The 19,309-nt window shown below is 45.1% G+C and overlaps 1 protein-coding gene across 4 annotated transcripts in view; it reads right to left on the reverse strand.

The window, feature by feature from the left end:
• Abcc4 (ATP binding cassette subfamily C member 4 (PEL blood group)) overlaps positions 1-19,309 on the reverse strand; it is a 224,165-nt gene that overhangs the window by 167,287 nt on the left and 37,569 nt on the right. Inside the window, exons 2-4 of one of the 4 annotated variants that reach the window (XM_005317040.5) lie at positions 15,745-15,855; positions 15,084-15,204; positions 3,485-3,709 (exon numbers count right to left, since the gene is read on the reverse strand). The exons of 1 other annotated variant lie outside the window; for it this stretch is intronic. In XM_005317040.5, the coding sequence (XP_005317097.2) occupies positions 3,485-3,709; positions 15,084-15,204; positions 15,745-15,855 (457 nt within the window). The remainder of the gene's footprint in view (positions 1-3,484; positions 3,710-15,083; positions 15,205-15,744; positions 15,856-19,309) is intronic. 2 more of the 4 variants (XM_005317042.5, XM_078016213.1) reach the window with 2 other exon arrangements.

Consider the following 19,309-nt stretch of genomic DNA (forward strand, 5'->3'; position numbering starts at 1 on the left):
AGCCAAGCTGACTCCACTGGGCAAGATGTCCGCACCACTAAAGGAGCATCCGAAACCAGCGCCAGCAGGCTCCGTGACTACTTTGGCTTTACCAGCCAAACCATCATCAAAATCCACTCCTTAGAAGCCAGTCCAACGCACAAACCATCATCAGAAACCATCATCGATCTCTAACCTGGACCCAGAGTCACGGAATTCACAGCAATAGCCTTGGGGGTGGGAGGATCTCTGTGCCCCACGTTTTATAAAACAAGCAGGATGGCAAGACCATCCTCAGTGCTGAGACCGTCCCCTGCCTCCCAGTCCCAGTGCAGACCTTCAGCATTCAGCCTCAGTTCTACCCCAGCCTAAGCCAAGGTCGGGGCTGGCAGAAGACCCTCAGCTGTTCTTCCTCCATCACAGCCACCTGTCACCCAGTCTGGCCCGCTTCTGTGCTCAAACCAGGTAAGCAACCCTTTGAGGCCTGGGGATGGACAAGCCCCCTCTTCTGTGTCCCAGTGAAGAAGTAAAGCTGTCACAGTGTAAAAGGGACAGCAAACCTGCTGGAAATGTGACTAGTGACTGATTAGAGACTTTCTAAAATGAGGGAGTACAATGTTCAAACACTACTGCCGTGAGAAGCCAGGGTCCTTACCACCATTCAGTTGGAAAACAGCCTGTGTTACATGCTCCATTTATTTGGTAAAAATTCTGAGACTCAATCCAGAGACCTGAGGACCCTCCACAGATGTCTATGGGCTGTTTTAAGGAACCACCCCTGGAGCCACTGACCCAAATAAAAGAAATCTTCTCTTCATGGAATCCTCAAGTTAAACAGAAAAAAAAATCAAGAGATCAAGCAGGAATATAAAATGGTATGGCTGATGGGGCAGTTCCTCAAAAAATCAAAAATAGGCCTATCACATGATCCAGCAATGCCACTTCTGAGTATAGATCCAAAAGAAACGAATTTTCAGGAACTTAAAAAGAGACCTATGGGTACACCTATGTACACAACAGCACTGTTCACAACAGCCCAAAGATGGAAACAACCCCAATGTCCGTCACCAGATGAATGAATGAACACAACGTGGCACATCTGCACTGTGTTCAATGTAATTCCAGGAATTAAATTTGTGACATATGCTACAATATGGGTGAACCTGGAAGATGTCTCACTACCTGAAGTGCTCCATTAACACGAGCAATCTACAGCAGTCCAACAGGCACAGAGCAGAACAGGGACGGCTGGGGAGGAGGAGGACGTGCAGTTACTGGGTATGGTTTCAGCTGGGAAGATGACAAGGTTCTGGAGGTGGATGGTAGCGATGGCTGCATAGCAAGGACCATGATTCACGTCAATGAACTATGTGTACACTTAAAAAATTAAAATGGTAAATCTGATGTCATGCATATTTTACCACAATAAAAAAGGGATCAAATGCCAAAAGTAGTTGTACCAAAACTGTGGAAAGGTAAATAAATGGCAAGTCATTTTTCATGTGATACATCCCAGAAGATCATTCAACACAAGGAACCAGGACAGTGACCTCAGCAGTCATCCCATCTGTAACACTCAGCCAGATTTCTCCCAGGACCAGGGATTAGAGGGTGGAGACTGTGCTTAAGCTCCACGCAAGTACAGAAGGGCCTTTCCCAGCTGCTCTGCAGCACCACCCCTGCCCAAGGAAGCAGCCCTCTTGCACCGCAGGTCTCCAGACCCAAGGCAAGCAAGAGGGAACCCTCCTTTCTCACGTTTCTAGAATTTCAGGTTAAGTATAGGGCTTAACCATGAGTAATTCTTGACTTGGTAAAGAGACTATTCTTCTAGGATAATCTAGCTAGCAAATGAATACCTCTGGGAGCTGCTTACCTTCAGGATCAGATTTCCCAAAGGCTACTTCCAAAGCCTCAGTGGAAAGAGGAAGAAAAACAGGTGAACAGTAACACCCACCTGTGCAAGAGCTCCATTTGGCTAAACTGGTACCTCACACCTGACTCCAGCGACTAGGTGCCCACTCAATTCCCATGTATTTACTGGAACTAAGCATGAGCTAGAAAGATGAAACGTGAGCCCACTGATAGAGAGAACTGAGTATTCTTCTGAATGGCAGAAGGGAGTGGAGCAGACTGTCAATGACAATGGCAGTGAAGACCACAGGACAATGAAGAAGTGAAGCTCACTGGTAAACACTTATAATCCCAGCAGCTCAGGAGGCTGAGGTAGGAGGATCAAGTTCAAGGCCAGCCTTAGCAACATAGCAAGGCCCTAAGTAACTTAATGAGAATCTGTCTCAAAATAAAAAAATAATAATAATAAAAAGGGCTAGGGATGTGGCTCAGTAGTCAAGCACCCCTGGGTTCAATCCCCAATACCAAAAAAAAAAAAAAAAAATACAATGAAGGCCCCTCGATTGGAGCATCTGCACACTGTTCCCATTTCCATGGCACCAACATGGATACTGGGTATATTCTTTGATACCATCATCAGGCATAAGATGCCCAGCTCCAGACTCACACAACTCCAAGACTAAAAAGACTACCCAGGGCAGACTGGAGAGGACTGTGCATTCCCCTAAGAAAAAAATTCACAATACCCAGAAGCTCTAGATGAGTCAAACAGAGGTACAAGAAGCTCTAATTTAAATTGCTGTTTTCATCTTTAAATGAGGATTAAAAAAAATAAAAACAAAAGCAAATGGACCAGGGCAAAGAGATACCCAGGCCTGAGTTTATAAAGGTCTTCAGCTCCTTAGTGGTGACTCCTAAGACACCTGAAATCTTACCCCCTTTAAAGCAACCATGGCCATGGCAAACTGTGGGATTTTATGGGACTTCTCAATACAAAAAGCACCACGCACATCAAATAAGGCCTTATCATTAAAACTGCAGTAAAAGGAAAACAAACAATCTGAATGGCCAGTGACGGGAAAAACTATAAAAGTTCTCTTCAAAACGACTAAAAGACTCTTAATATTGAAAGTGCTCTTCCGACCAGTTTCCTTAAATACCATAAAACAGCCATAATTAGCTCTCACTGTTAGTCTTTAAACAGGAATCCATTTATATTTTCTTTAGTTGACAAAATTATATTGGATGTAATCACATGCTTCATTTTAAAAAAATATAATTCCCTCTCTCAAAGACATTCTTTCCTCCTAGATTTAAGATCAGAGATCCACTTTTCCTGAAGTTCACTTTTAAAAAAAATTAATTTTGAGGCGAATGAAAATTTGAATGAGATTTTCATAAATACAACTATGAGATTTAGCTAGGAAAAGACAAAGTTGTTCATTGGATACTTACTTTTTGCCTAGATTTCATTATAAGTTCTGTATTCTGTATCAGCCTGGTATTACAAGCAGCCATGACCTCTCAGCAACAGAAAACTTCCATTTTTCTTAAATGATTCTACTTATGTAAATTTTTAATTTTCATAAAACCTTCCCAAAATACTTCTAATGCCTCAGGTGAAGTACATGTTTCAACGCTGAATGTCACTTACCTTCCGATAAATCATGTGGCACATGGCTACTCTCAACCTCATGCCGGCGCACTGGACATGATAAAAATACAAGTGGTGCAAGATGGCCAGAAAGAGCGTGCAGACCGTGAGCACTGTGGCGTAGCCATAAGCTGTGTACAAGGCCACGGAGTCGGTGGGATCATAATTTTCAAAATAATTAATAACTTTCCCCAAAAATAAGGGCTGAATTACTTTGGTGCCTTCCTATAAGAAAAAAAAAAAAAACCTTCATTAGAAACACAAACCACACCAATCTTTCTCCACACAAGCTTTACTTTTCTTAGCATGTTAAAAAAGCATTTTGACAAAGTGCAACATTCATCCCTAACCTAAAAGGAACACAGAACGGCTTTCTTCTCTAAGACAGCAGCTGACAGTTTAACCTGAAGTCAAAATTACAAGTTCAAAGACAATCAAGCTTTGGTACACGGAGCTCGGTACACTGTGGATGCTCATAAATATTATAACCAGTGATTTAAAACACATTTGGCAAAGTATCAAAAAAAAAGGTCTTGGCTTACGATGAAAAGGGGGTTAAGGTGGCCAAAAAGGAAAAGGGAAAGGGACCTGCCTAGCAATGGACAGCCCAGCTCCTGGTGTGCCTGCCTCTCCTGCTGAACCCCCAGCAGCCAGCCCATGGGCAAGGCCAGTGGCTTATTCCCAGGCACACACCCATGCCATCTCCTGCTCGCCCTGCCTGCATCAACTCACAAACTGGCACGAACCCGGATGGAAGCCTCCCATCTTGCTCAGCCCAAATGCCATGTGTCAGGAGATCCAAGAGAAAAGGGTCCAACTTTTCTTGGAAATATAGAAAGGAGCCAGGCTTTCCAGGCTCCCAGCTCTTGGACCCCAAGGGGTGCAGCTTCCATATGGCTCTACCCACTGGAAACTCGAGTGTGCCCAGAGGTACTGCCACCTCCACTCAGGCAGGTGGAGTCAAAAGTTAAACCCAGCACAAGTCAAGGTAAAGGATACTGTCAGCCTTATATTGTAGATGCCAGTTTCAAAGAAATATTATCATGTCCTCTCCAAGGCAAAAAAAGTAAAATCCTACCCCACTGAGCTCCTGCACCTCCCAGACAGAGAAATAAATTTCTAAAAGCAGAGAAAAAGCAAAGCCATGTTGAGCCCGATGCACGGAGGCCCAAGAGTTTTCCTTGACCTGCTTATTGCGCCTCTCCCAGCCCGATGGCCAGTGCACCCCACAATCTACTTCCCCCCACCAAACACCTTTAAGGGACCCCCATCATAGAAAAACCAAACGCTCACTGCAAATCCAAGTCACCTAAAGTAAACATGCAGGCCTCCACATCATTTCCTCCTGGCTTCTCAAAAGACAAAATGCCACAAGTTTGGAAATCTTCCAAGAACTTGACTAGGAAACAAGCGCTTCCTTTCATGCAACCCGTCCTTATTAACTCAGACATGGCAGACAACTGTCGGGTTTGCTTTTCACAGCTGTTTTTCTGTCCATCTGAAGTGAAGAACCCACGCAGAAAAGGGAGGGAGAATCAAAACAAAAAGAAACAACTCTAACACGCATTTTCCTCCCAACCAACCAGTGCTAGGTCACGACATTTACAGAAGACATCTCTGTCTCTCCAAAGGGCCATGACATTAAATCCCACACTCCCGTCCTGCTGTGTACACACACGCACGCACGCACGCACGACTTCACTAGCCCTGCTGTCTTCCATGAGTCATGGAGGTTTCTGTCTAGAACGCACAAGTAAGGAAAAGCTACTTGAAGAATGAGGAGAGGACCAGATATTCAGAAGGCAGAGGCCCGCGGCTGCACTGCCAGGAAGCCCATCTTTCAACTCTAGGGGGACTGAGAGCCCTCACATGGTGGGGCACAAAGACTATCATTGTATAGGGACAAAACTTCACAGATGCACACAGAGAGGCAGAGAGGCCAAGCCGTTCACACACAGGAGTGGTTGAGGGCAGGCTAGGCCAGCAGAATTTACACCTGAGCCATCCACCAGAAGCAGAAACTTCTGCCATCCCAAACTTGCCTGAAACCTCTCAGGCAATCCACAACTCACTGTTGCATAGTTCTGATGGACGTGTGATTCAAACAGAAAATAAGAGCAATGTCCCCCAGCAGACAAAATAATGAATAAAGCAGAAAAGGGTACAAAAGACAGTAGGTCACTATTACCCATCTATCTAAATTTTCCTACTGAGAGAGTAACCATCAAGTTGAACCAACAGGCTCATTAATAAGTGAGTCTTATTTGTGGCCCACACCTGCCCACTGTCCCTCCGACCTGTCCATCTCTGATCCTAACCCTCAACTGGAAGAAATAAACAACTGGGAAAATACTCTTTCTCATCCTTGCAATATAGCAAATTGAAACTTTCTGGCTATCAGATCAAAATTCATACAAATCCTTTATCTTGGACAAGAATCTGTGCCCTATAGAAGAATCTCCCCACAACCCAACAGAGAACATAGTCTTTATTTCTACACAAGAATTTCTCAAATGTGAAATTCACATGAGACTTTTAGAATCCAACATGATCCCTCGAGGCCCCAGTCGCTCAAGGTTCTGCGCACTCTCCACATATTCAAAGGCAGGCATTTCTCAAAGGAATATCTGGCACTGGGTCTCCTTAAAACTCTGTCATTTGGGTCATGTGCCTGGCTTTGTAGAGACACTTATCATAGGCTTGACAGACAGGACACATCCCCAGTGGATAAGGGGCTCCCCCATGCTCCCCAAGGGCTTGAGACATCCCTTGCCCAATTCCACCATCCCTGATCCGTGAGAAGGAAAGAGAAAACAGAAACAAGCTATCAAAGAAAATCACATTTGAGTAAAAAACAGAAGAAGAGTGAGCTTTATGGGGAAAATGAATAGGCTGCTAACTTAGACACAAGCGAATAGGTAACAGGAAGAGTAGAGAAAGATCCAGAATGAAAAAGGTATACAGTGAACCTGGGGATCTTACCAAGATCCCAGAGATAGCTGAAGTCATCTTTAAATCTGGATCTTGAGCCTGATTACAAGTGAGAAAGAATCACCAGGGAGGTTTAAGACTGGCAGAACCCACTGAAGCCCAGAACCCACTAAGACCCAGATTTAGATTCCGCTGATGGGGCAGGACCTGAGTTCCCCCTTCCTGGAAGGTTCTGGAGTACAAAAACCAACCTCAGGTAAGCACTGCTATCCTCCTGTCCCACCCCATCCCCACATCTGAGTCTAGAGATGCGCAGAACTTAAAAACCACAGAGGGTTTTAATCGGGGCTGCTGGCACACAGCATCCATGCCCGCACAAAAATCCACAGGAACCCATAGTCCTGAGGTTTCAACTTTGAAACGAAGACCCTTCATTTTCGCAGTAGGGAGAATTCAATGTTCAAAAAAGACTGTATTTGCAAAATTAAACAATGAATCTTAATTTGCTTCTAGAGTTAGGTCTAAAAGGACAGAGGGAACAGAGTGGAACCAGGGACAAGGACAGCAGCCTTCTTTGAAAACAACCTTTGGAGGCTGGGGTTGTAGCTCAGTGGTGAAGTGCTGAGACGCGTGAGGCCCTGGGTTCCATCCTCAACACCACATAAAAATAAATAAATAAAAATAAAGATATTCTGTCCATCTACAACTAAAAAAAAAAAATATTTTAAAAAATAACCTCTTTGGTATACTTGAGTTTGGAACCAAGAAAATATTATACAGAATTACAAAATAATATAAACTTTCAAAAGGCCATTTCTTAAACTGTAGAGTAAAACAAAGCAAATGTATACCCACTCAGTTGTTGGTTAAATAAAAAAGTACTATTGATAGTGAGTTTAAAGAAAATGATTTGAAAATACATTCCCTGCAGAATATACCTACCCAAGTACAATACAAAGGACACATATGTCTACATCTGTCTTTCAGAAATCCTATTACTACATGACAGTACTGAAACATTGACACTATAAGATTAAAACAAATGATTACATTGATATTGAGAACTGCATTAGGCATAGGAGAAAACAGAAGGAGAAAAAAGAAATAGATGAAAAATAAAGAGATCACATAAAAATACTAGTGTCCTGAATGATTGAGAAACACACACATAAACCTAAGATATGATTGTCTCTAAATATATATTTTTTCTACAAGAAACAAGCAACCCAGCAGCGATGAGTACTAGCAGTGCTAAGTCTCCAAATACAGTCTCCAAACACTGCTTCCCCCTAAAAGGGGTTGTGACAGTTTGAAGAAATGGCCGTTTCCACAGCTGGGGCAAAAACTCTTCAGGATGTGCTGGAACACCTCGTCACGTCAGAAAGAAGAAACTAGCAATGTCTGCTGGACTCGGTGCAAAAAACCCTGGACCTCACCTCCAGCTCTCAAAGGTCAGAAATGACCAAAGTACAGCAGACAGATGGTAACTGGAATGGACTGAAGCACATCAGAAATATTTAAATCCATAAACCCATAAGGATGCTCTTCAAAACAAACAACAAAACCTCATTAGCCCCAGGAGAATGCTAGAGAACCACTTGTTATTTTAAATGAAAAGAAATAAAAAGAAAAGTAAGAGTTCCTCCTGATTTTCCTATACATACTGTATCTCAAGTTAATCAAAAAGTTGATAATAATCTAATTTTTCTTTATGGAAATATTCCAGCTAATAAATGAAGAAGTAATTGGAATATCACCATTCTAAAATCCCTAATGAATTGATGGGTCTTAACCAATAATCACAAACAGTTGACTACACACACAAAAAAAGGACAACCACACCTTAGATACCTGGTAGTGGTGGCACACAGCCCACAATGAAGTAACAGACCTGCCAAACGCAAAGAAACAAACTCAACCCCAGTCAGAGCAAGCTTCTAGATCTAACTACCAACTCCTGGCACCAAAGGAACGTGTCAAATGATGGGAAGGGAGACGCAATCCACCAAACCCAGACTGTAGGAATAAATCTCTGCAAGACAAACACCGCAGTTTCTTCAATTAACGGGGGAAAAAAATAGTAAAGAAAGAAGGAGAAATACAGAACCAATACAACCTATATCAATCAGAAACCCATTATAATATCAATTCAAACTGTATACACGCCTATAATCACAGCAACTTGGGAAGCTGAGGCAGGAGAACTGCAAGTTCAAAGCCAGCCTGAGCAACTTAGCTAGGCTCTAAGCAACATAGTGAGAACCTGTCACAAAAAATAAATAAATAAATAAAAGGGGCTGAGGATGTAGCTCAGTAATAGAGCGCCTCTGGGTTCAATTTCTGGTACCCCCAATTTTTTTAATATTTTATTTGTTATTGATGAAACTTTACCTATATTTTTATATGTGGTGCTAAGAATCAAACCCAGTGCCTCACAGATGACAGCAAGCACTCTACCACTGAGCCACAACCCCAGCCCATCCAAAAATTTTTAATTAAATTTTTAAAAGTTAAAAAATGGGGCTGGGGATATGGCTCAAGCGGTAACATGCTCACCTGGCATGCACAGGGCACTGGGTTCGATCCTCAGCACAACATACAAATAAAATAAAAATGTTGTGTCCACCGAAAACTGAAAAATATTTAAAAATTCTCTTTAAAAAAAAGTTTAAAAATGAATTAATGAATGAATGAACATGGACATGCCTGGTGTAGCGGTAAGCTGGGTCACTCAGGGTACCGAGGACGGACTGCTCAAGCCCCAGGAATCTGAGACCAGTCTGGGCAACAGAGTAAATCCTCATTTCTTAAAAATAAATGAATAGGGCTGGGGATACAGCTCAGTTGGTAGAGTGTTTGCCTCCCAGGCACAAAGCCCTGGGTTCAATCTCCAGCACCACAGAAATAAATAAATAAATAGGTAGATCAGTAGGTAAATAAATAAAATGTAGGCTGAACACTGGCTAGATATTGATATGAAAGTATTAATGGGTATGCAAAACAACCACATTGTAGTTTTCTAGGGGAAACGCACTATCTTTTAAAAATACCAAAAACATCTGTAGATAAAATGATGCTCTGTCTGGGAACATCTTCAAAACAGAGTAAGCAGGCTTCAGATGACTCACACACATGGTCATGGTTTGATAACTACTGAAACTGGCTTGGGAGTAGGGAGGGGCTTAGGAGAGAGGGACTTATGATCCTATGCTATTTTTGTTTTTTGAAATGGTCTTTAAAACCTAGGAAAGATAACGGCCCTTGTGAGGAGCTTGCAGAGAGGGGATATGCAGGGGTGAGGGTCTAAAAATGAGGACACTGAGCTTTAGCAGTCAAGCCTGCTGCTTGCAGGCCACAGGACCCTAAGTGCACCCCAATCCCTCCCAGGCCTGAAGGCTCTTGCATGAGATCTGCCCTCTCCACCTCGGAAGAGCGCAGGCAGCTGAAAGTGTGCATCTTGAAGAAATGAGCATGGTCTTGGTCACTTTTGGTACTGGGGACAGAACTCAGGGGCACTTGACCACTGAGCCACATCCCCAGTCCTATTTTGTATCTTATTTAGAGACAGGATCCCGCTGAGTTGGTTACTTTTATTATATCAAAGTCCTGGGAAGCAGGAGGTGGAGCTCAGGGGCAGAGGGAGTGCCCAGTGTTGTGCGGCAGGCCCTGGATTAACCCTCCGCATTGCCAGAAGCAAAACAAAAAAAGGTCCTAGGAAAAGACTCATTTTATAAATAAAAAGGGCTGGGGCTACAGCTCAGTAATAGATGCCAGCTTTCAAAAAAGCTGAGTTTTTTATTCCTATTGTTTTCTTTTCTTCCCATAATGAATGCAATCTTTTTCAAATGAGTCAGCTGCTTTAATGGCTTTTTATTTTTTTATTTGCTTTAAGTCAAAGAGTTAGTTGATGGCAGACCTGGAATTAAAACCTATGGCTTTTTTTCTTCTAAGATTGCTTCACGGTCTCTTCGTCAGATGACAAATTGATTAAAAAATTGTTAGTGTCCTAGTTTGTGTAACATATGTAATGTATTTTAAAAAAAGAAAAAGAAGATGAATTAGACAATGGATTCCGTGCCCCTTATGACTCAGGGTTGTCACTGTGATGACTACTAAGGGAGTGTAAGGTGCCAGGAGCCTTCGGGGTGTACGGAGCAGACCAGATCTGCCCTTCCCAATGCTTCCCACCTCTACCTCACTGTGTCGTCTTCAGGAGCCCAGGGTATCTTCGAGACTACTCCTTGGCCTCCTGGATTGGGCAGAAGGTGAGGGGCTCTGGGAAGAAAGGGCAGGGGATGCAAAGGCCTGACATGGCTATCAGGATCACTGAATGAAGACACAGGATCACTGTGGATCTCCAGGACTGCTGACTTCCTGCCTATCAGCAGAGTTCCAAAGTGACGATTTACTCCGACATCAGCCTCCACGGACACCCGCAGCCTCCACCAAGACCACAAAGCATCACAGTCAAAGCCTTAGAGGAAGGCCAAGTCCCTGGGCCAAGCCGGCAGCCAGCTAGATCCACTTGCTAAGGGTCAAGGGAGTAAGACCCCAGCCCTGCCACCTTTGCCTTTCAGAGGTAGGAGTGGGCGGTGTCCCCCAACTTTACACGCCAGCAGGCAAGACGCCTCGCGTCTCGAAGCACAGTCTCCCCACATTCCTTCTCTTCGCAGTGAGGGCTCTGGGCAGGTGAAGACTTGCTTCGGTCCCCATACACTCCCCTGGAGGTGCACACAGGGGACAGTCGTGCTGGGAACTCTCAGCCTGCTCTGCTCCAGCTGGCCCTGGCCTGCGAGAGCTCACACTCACCATCACCTCTGCACCCACTTATCTGAACACTGCGACTGCTGCCCAATTCTTACAAGACCAGACGCGCACTGCTTTGAAATCCCAACCTCAAAGCCTCAAAGGACTGGCCATGACCCTGCCTCTTCCTGCTGACGGTCCCTCGGTACCTAGGGCAGGATTTGCTCATGATTTGGCTGGGTAACAGTATACAGCTTAGGAGCCACAGAGATGCTGGATAAGTGCTGTGCCCACCAGAGGAAGTAAGAAGGCACAAGAGGTCAAGGAGACATGCCCGCTTCTACAACCTCTCCTCTGTGTGACTCAGTGCGGAGTCGTAGCAACCGAAAACCAAAACAGCACCTGAAAGGATTTTTGAAATGCTAACAAGATCCTCACCAGCTTCCCCATAAGAAATTACTTCTCTCTGACTTGTCCAGAACAGTGGTGCTAACAGGCAAGCCAACCAAAATAAGAGTATTTATACTGGAATCAGGGTTCTTTTGGTTGACAGCAGGAAAAAAGTTTACCTATTTGAGCTCTGATGACCCTTAGTTCCCTGAACCTCACTGCACTGGAACTAAAAGTTCTGCCAATTATTATACTAAATACACAAAGTTAAAATGAGCATTAAAAGCCAATCACCTTGCCCATCTAGGGAACAGCCAGCCACTGTCTAATTTTACACCACAAACCAACAAGATATTAGTCTGTGCAGGGGGCAGGAGGTGGAGCTCAGTGACAGAGGGAGTGCCCTGTATCACACCAAGTAAGGACAGCAGAGCATCTCAGACACCAGAACACAAGAGGTGCCCCCACCAGGGACCCACCCGTTTGTCCTCCTCCTTGCTGATCAAACGCACAACACACTTCAGGACGCAGACTGAAGGTTCAGTAAAACAGAGCACTGTGTCCCACTCAGACTTCAGTCCCAGTGAAGTTGCCATCCAAGACCACGATTCTCCCCCCAAGCCCATCCACCCAAATTGCTGAGCCAGAATGGTGTCTCCACAGCATGGATGTTTGAGAACTGAGGGCTGACCTGCCTCAGCCGTGGGGGGCAGTGGTGGGTGGAAGACAGCTTTCCAAAGGGAAAAGTTGGTCCACCTGAATGTACAGTCACGGTCTGACCCCACCAACGCTCCACCACTTTCTGGCCCCAGGGGACATGGTAACCTGCACTCTACCCTAATTGACAACCTCTAATCTGACTTCCTCCCCCCATGCTCCACTGCTCCAGGCAGCAGTTCCAGTCAGACTCCTTATCTGTTGAACTCAGGTTCAAGAAACAGGCACTGAGACCCTGCAGGTAAAGTTGGCAAGTCACGCATCACGACCCCAGATGGGCTATCAGTCCATTCAGAGGTGGTGAGACTCATACATCAGAATAGCTGGGGCCCAAGCTTGGCTCTGTCATTGATGTTTCCTGTGGCCCTGGGCACACTAGGTGACAACTTAGCATTCAAAGTCCTCCTCTTAAAAGTGAGGATAATAAGAATACCACATCTCACTGAGTCAGCCAAAGGAATAAAAAGTCATTTGATAAATAAAGTGCTACGGCAGTTCATAGTACATAATATTTTTCAAGTACTATTATCATGACTAAAACCACTAGTACTGCTATGGCATTGCTACTGAATATGCTGCTACTACTAACAGTACTCAAGTACTATTGTTGCTGCTGAGTCCTGCACTAGTACCCCTCAGTATGAACCCCATGTGTGCCATGTTCTCTGTTTCCCACTTTTCTGCCATGAATGTACAACAATCAAACTCTTAAAGGAGAGCCCAACATTCTACCAATTGCACCCAGTTCTAGCCTTCCTGCATCCACGCACACCTGCAGCTTGACAAGTCTAACATCACTGCTCCCAGACCACAGTGAGGCTGACCCCTCTCACCTAGCTTCTGCAGCCTTGACCTCTGTTCCCACATCTCCAGAAAGCTTGCCCAGCAAGGCTGAAGCTCATTCTGAAATGAGACCTGGTCACCATCTGGAACCTAGAGACCCCACCCAAGGACAGGTATCCTGTGATAGAAAGGACATCCAAAGGCTAGATTCAAACCCAGCCCCATGGGGTCCCCTTCAAAATCACCAGTTTTCGATTTCTTAAGTACCTGCTAATAAATGAAAACCAGAGAGCAAGGTAGCTGAGCAAGGTTTGGTCTAAGAGATGACTTCACACCTGTGTGCAGCCACTCTGACGCCACCCATTCCTGCCACACCTCACTAGACTAACCTGTAGTAGGCCTCCGGCACATACCAAGGCTCCAGGGCTCCCAGATCTGAGATTCCCAAAGACGCCACTCTCTGAGGCTTCGTGACCACACTTAGCCAAGAAACCCCACATGCAGGCCGCGACAACACCAGCTTGTTACTCTTTTCAAACTGAGACTCATTATGACCATGAACACCAGGCTGCCTGGAACAGGTCGCAGATGGACTAGGGAAACCTGAGGGGCTTCTGCACCATATCCCACCCCCATGTCAGTCCCACTGCCCCTCCTTCCATGAGGCCAAGACAGCCTCCAGGCGGTGGCAGGTGCCCTTTCAAAGGTGGCATTCACCTTCTGGAACACTGGCCAAGACACTTTTATTGCCAGTGAGACTTCAATCTCCCAGGCTCATCCCTGTACCCATCACTTGACAGATCCCTCAGTTTTCTCCAGTGGTGAAGAGCAGAGACCAGCACCCACCTGTTCCTGCCTCAGTGTCTTTCAACATCCACAGAGCATGTTAGTGGAAACCACACCTCCCTATGCATGTCAAATTAACTGACCCATCCACGTTACCCACCAAATAGACATGTGACAACTATCCACCCTCCTGCATCAAAAAACACCCTTCTCTAGTACTGTAACTTCCACTCCTGCTACTCTCATGCATTCAGGACCTCTAATGTCCCTAAGGCAGCAGTAAAATGCCACAATAGGCATAAGTCACCCAGCCAGACTTTCAGCATCCCCTCCAGCACAGCACAGACCAGAAACGGGCAGGCTACCTGCCACTGAGTCCCAGGAAGGACAAGGAAAATCTATGAGGTACAAAAAGTCCCCATCCACATAACTTTACAGGTCCTTGGTCTTCCACTAAGTAGCTATTTCTACATTCTCTGCAATGCCCAGCTACCAAAGCTCCACCTTCAACCAGCAATCCATCCAACAACAAGAGACCAGGGTGGGAGCTGATGAATTCACAGGAATTCAAAGAGAAGCTGAACCTCCTCCACAGGCAAGGTGTGGCTCTCAGAGCCTGAGGGCCCACTGGAAGCAGGTCAGCTGTCAGGAGCTCCGGCCAGCTCTGGCCTCTGCAGTGCCATAGCCAATCCAGGTACAGGGCCCCAAATTCTGTTCACTTAGGAAGAGAGAGGTGACAATACCTTACTGGAAAAGCATTTATCAGATTTGGCATGATTGAGTTGACAATTGTTTTTTGGACACCAGTAAAATGTCTTCTGCTATGCTGGGCTCTAATCCAAATTTACTCACTCCCAACCCCAGGATGCATCTCCTTGAGGCCATACGATCCTCTTTTGATTAAGGATAACTCTTAGCATTTAGAACATTTACTAAGCACCAACACTATTCCAGCATGGTATGAAACGGTGCTATCCTTCTGTGATGCAAGATTTTAACTGGTTAAAAGAAAATACAATAACGCCCTAGAGCTTCAGTTGCTTAAGTCGTTACCTTCCAATGATGAATGCAACTGCATCATGCTTCTACACATGGTTTTTATACTCAGACATCAACATACTTTTAAAACCCATTTGGCCACTTCTCTCCCATGGTCCCTATTCTTTTCATTACTGATCCTTTGCAGCATGTCCACTCTGTGTATACCAAGATAACTTTTAGCTGGGTATAAAAATCTTCAATTTACCTCAATTAATGTAAAAATTCCCAAAATCACATAAGACTTCCAGTAACACTTTATGATTGCTTTTGTTAAAGAAGGCTTCTGTGCATCCTTCTCCGCTCTCAACACTTCTTTATCCCAGTACCTACAAAGAAACACAAGCTGGGTTAAGAAAAGCACTCGCTGCCATGGGGCAAAATGGGGGAGATGGCAGAGGGACAGGGACACGGGGACTGCAGGGCTTTCTGAAACTATCAACAAACACAGGCTGTAGGGCTCCTGAGAGATATGTGGCACAAACTGGAGCACCAAAAATAGAAGCCTTGAGGGGAAAAGTCTTGGGACAATGATTACTAACAAGTTTTGCTGGATTTACAAAACCCTCAAAAGCAGGAGAAGACAGACAGTACAGACAGTCAGACACCAGGTTTGGTAATCCCACCTCTGGGGACAGACCTCAGGCTTCCACCAGGGCCTTTGGCACTGCTCCCTGTTCTACTACAGAGATGGGGGAAACACAGGTTTCCCTCACCACCAAGGTGGGCCAAGACCAGGAACAGCCTGAGGGGAGGTATCCAGTATCCAGGGAATTAGGCTCCAGAAAAGCCCAGTGGAAGGCCAAACCCACCCCAATTAGCCACACACTCGGTCTTCCTTACCCTTCTCTTTACTGCCTCCCGCTTACCCTTGCAGTTCCTCTCCAAGGTGCTTGGAGCGATCTTGTGGGAGCACTGAATACATATCATCTTCCTCTAGTCTGCGTTTATGACCAATTTTAAACAAGGGGTTTAGCCACCTGGTAAAAAGAAAAAGAAAAGGAGAATGATAGAGACCCCACACTGCACATGTGTGTCTAAGGAGATTCCTACCCCTGTGAGTTTTGCAAAACTCTGCTACTTAAACACATAGCTATAGGAAAAAAAAATAAATGTGTGCTGACACATATACCCTAGCTCTATCCACTGAAAGGCTCTAGAGGCATTGATGCCCCAGTAACAGAGAGCGTTCCAGCACCCAGATCTTGGTTTCTTACTACCCTTGTCCCCTAAAAGGAAGCAGGGCTCCTGGAAGAAATGGCTGATCCCACAGCTGGGGCAGAGAAGGTTCAAGATGGGCCAGGAACATCTTCTAGCACCATGAAATAAGGAAACATTCAAGGAATCCTGAGAATGGGTCCAAAGGACAGAGGAGCCAACCTCAAGAGGTCCCAGAGGACAAATCTGGGATAGTCTGAGCAACCAAATTAATAATGATAGCAGCAAATCATAACCCACCAAATAACAAGAGAATCCACATCCCTGCTGAGGCCTAACAGGGAAGAAAGGAAACGGTCCTGCTCAGCAGGAATGACGGAGTTAGAAAATCATCTATGAAAGCTGAAAACAGAGTCGAAGTTTGATGAGAAGCAGAATATCTACATAACCTCCAATTATCTTCCTACAAATTACTTGTTATGAAAGGAAAAGAGCAACTTGGTATAGGAACCAAAAAAGAAATCTATTCAACTATTATGGGATTCTTTTTACCAAAAATAATACACACACACACACACACACACACACACACACACATTCAGTATTCATTAGGAAATATTTAAATAAAAATATACAACCCAAAGATAAACACTGAATTACCAATTTTGCCAGGATAAGGACATTTCCAAGGCCAGACAATAACTAGTCTCATTGATGGGTGTATCCCTCAAACAGCTCGGCCAAAAGGAAGGGCTCCCGAAACATATGTTGAATATGAATGTATGAATCAATGGGGATGTGATCTCAGAAATGAATCGTATTCAGACTTTGCTAACCTTGGGAACTTGGTCCAGGAGCTGGCAGATGGGATTCTCAAACCAGCCCAGTACTGAAGACTCAGGGTTCCCACAGCCTGTCATTCCCCACTCCCACTTCCAGAAGTCTCCATTTCCTTCCAAAAAATGTATGCACGCACACGCACACACACGTGTGTACATGTGTACACATATGTGAGCTTTACCACCAAACAGATTTGAAAACCTGCTGGGCCATTTATCCTATAGTTATTCTAAGCGCAGGTCCTTGGCACTGAAACTGGCATGGATGATACACCCCGAGAAGCCCCCTTTAAAACTCCTATATTGTGTGTGTCTCAGTTAGAAATCCTCTGGGGTTGAGTCTAGACTTTTAAGAATCAGGCTGTGTAACTAGCCCTCATTCTCCCTGAGTGTGGGCCTTGGGCTTATCAGGAAGACATCTGGAGGTAAGAGGGTCAACTGGAGTAGCTTCGAACAAAAATACAAAGTTCCAGCAGATAAATATCAGCCATCACCCTGACATAGACTCAAACCATTAGAAAGCCTCTAGTAGATTTGAAAGATGAAATCACTCAAATTCCTTTCATCTTGGCTCTCTGTCTGCATGGCATCTTAGCAGGCATGTTTTACATTTGACAACTATCTACTTGGAAGCCCTCCCCGCGGAGAACTTGCTGCTCAGAGATTTCTGCTGAAATTAGCTGGTGAGCATTCAGACACTTCAAGCAACCTGGTGTCAGAGTCCACTTCCATCCAGCTCCACCTCAGAATCAGGGACTTCGAGAGCTTTCTAAAGGCACAAGGTTTGACCCAGGAGTTGCAGTTCCCCAAGTTTGGAGCAGGCATTTCAGGAGTATCCAAGATAACTCAGGATCCATCCCCTCACAACCCACCCTAGTAACTCCAATCCACCCTGAGGGAAAAGGAAGCCAATTGGCTCACTTCTTTCTCCCTACCTTCCCCAAGAAGTTTCCAGAAAATTGTACCCTAACCTGCCCAGGTGTGTTTCCTAGACGTGTCTGAGGTGACTTCTGCACACCTGGGACCTTTCCTTCCAGTAGAACATTACCCAGGATTTTCCAGCAAGTACTTCTACATTTTGGAATTCGTGGGTGTCTTTTCAGACTAACGAGCTTTTTCAATCAGGGTGCAAAACTGGCTTGGAGGAGAGAGTTGAAAAGTTAAGGAAGGGACTGAGGGTGCAGCTCAGAGGTACAAGCACATGCTTAGCTGGCACAAGGCTCTGGGTCCCCTCTCCTGCACAAGAAAGAAAGGAAGGATGGAGGGGCTGGGGCTGGGGTCGTGGCTCAGTGGCAGAGCACTTGCTTAGCAAGTGTGCAGCACTGGGTTGGGCTCTCAACACCACATAAGCAAATAAATGAATAAAGATCCATCAATAACTAAAAAAAAAAATTTAAAAAGAAAGAAAGAAAGGGAGGGAGGGATAAGGACATTTCAGAGGGAAGAAGGGAGGGGAGAGAGAGGGGGATAGAGGGAGGGGGAGGGGGAGAGAGAGAGGAGAGAGAGAGAGGGATAACTGTGCTCCACTAAATGAGCAGTTAAAAAGTAAGGTGTCAAAATTGAATTAAAGTATCTGAAAGGAGCACAAACTCAGATTCTAAAAGAAGATGCCACAAATCATCTAGTACTCCTCTCAACACCCAAATCACAAAAAACTGGGCTGAGACACATGGTTTAATCTCCACTTGATGGCAAGCTACTGTGACAGAAGATTAATCTGTATAAGGAATTTGGCCATCTGCATAAGGAATTATATACAGTGGTGCATCACATAATGCCATTTCAGACTATGAATGTGATGATGGTCCCCAGACCCAGATGGTCTAGTGACATTGTAACTGTCTTCATTTGTGTAAGTAGGATAGCTATTGTGTTTGCAGGAGGACAAAACTGCCTAGTCATGATTTCTCAGGACTCGTCCTCATTCTCAAGCAATGGATGACTGTACGTGGACTCACTTGGCACCTGCATTTCAATTTGCCCCTGAGGGGTTGAGTTCTGATTCCAGGCCACCTCTGCCCCCTGCCCCAGTCCTTCTCTCCAGGGTTAGTCCCTTCACCTTCCTCAATCCTTAATATACAAGGGCACCGTTTCTCTCATAACTGACTGGACATGAACAGTGACTCCTTCCAAGGAGTGACTGCCCCCAAACTACCTGGCACCCTCATGACCACACACAGCCTTATATGGGATACATGCACAATGAACAGCTAGGGAATGAACGGACTCAGATGGCTCGGTCACCTTGAGCAGTGACCTAGAGTGTAACTCAACAGAAACTCGAGAGAATGCAGTCATGCTCATTTGCAAACACAGGGGGCCATCAGCTCCAGAGAAATAAGGAGGTGCCCAGGGGAGACATCCTGCACCCCAGTATCAGAGCCCACAACCTCATCCCCAGATGGCAGGAGACTGTTACACAGGAATTCACTCCAGG

This window comes from Ictidomys tridecemlineatus, chromosome 6 (genome assembly GCF_052094955.1).
Source record: "Ictidomys tridecemlineatus isolate mIctTri1 chromosome 6, mIctTri1.hap1, whole genome shotgun sequence".
In the NCBI taxonomy this organism is placed as follows: domain Eukaryota; kingdom Metazoa; phylum Chordata; class Mammalia; order Rodentia; family Sciuridae; genus Ictidomys; species Ictidomys tridecemlineatus.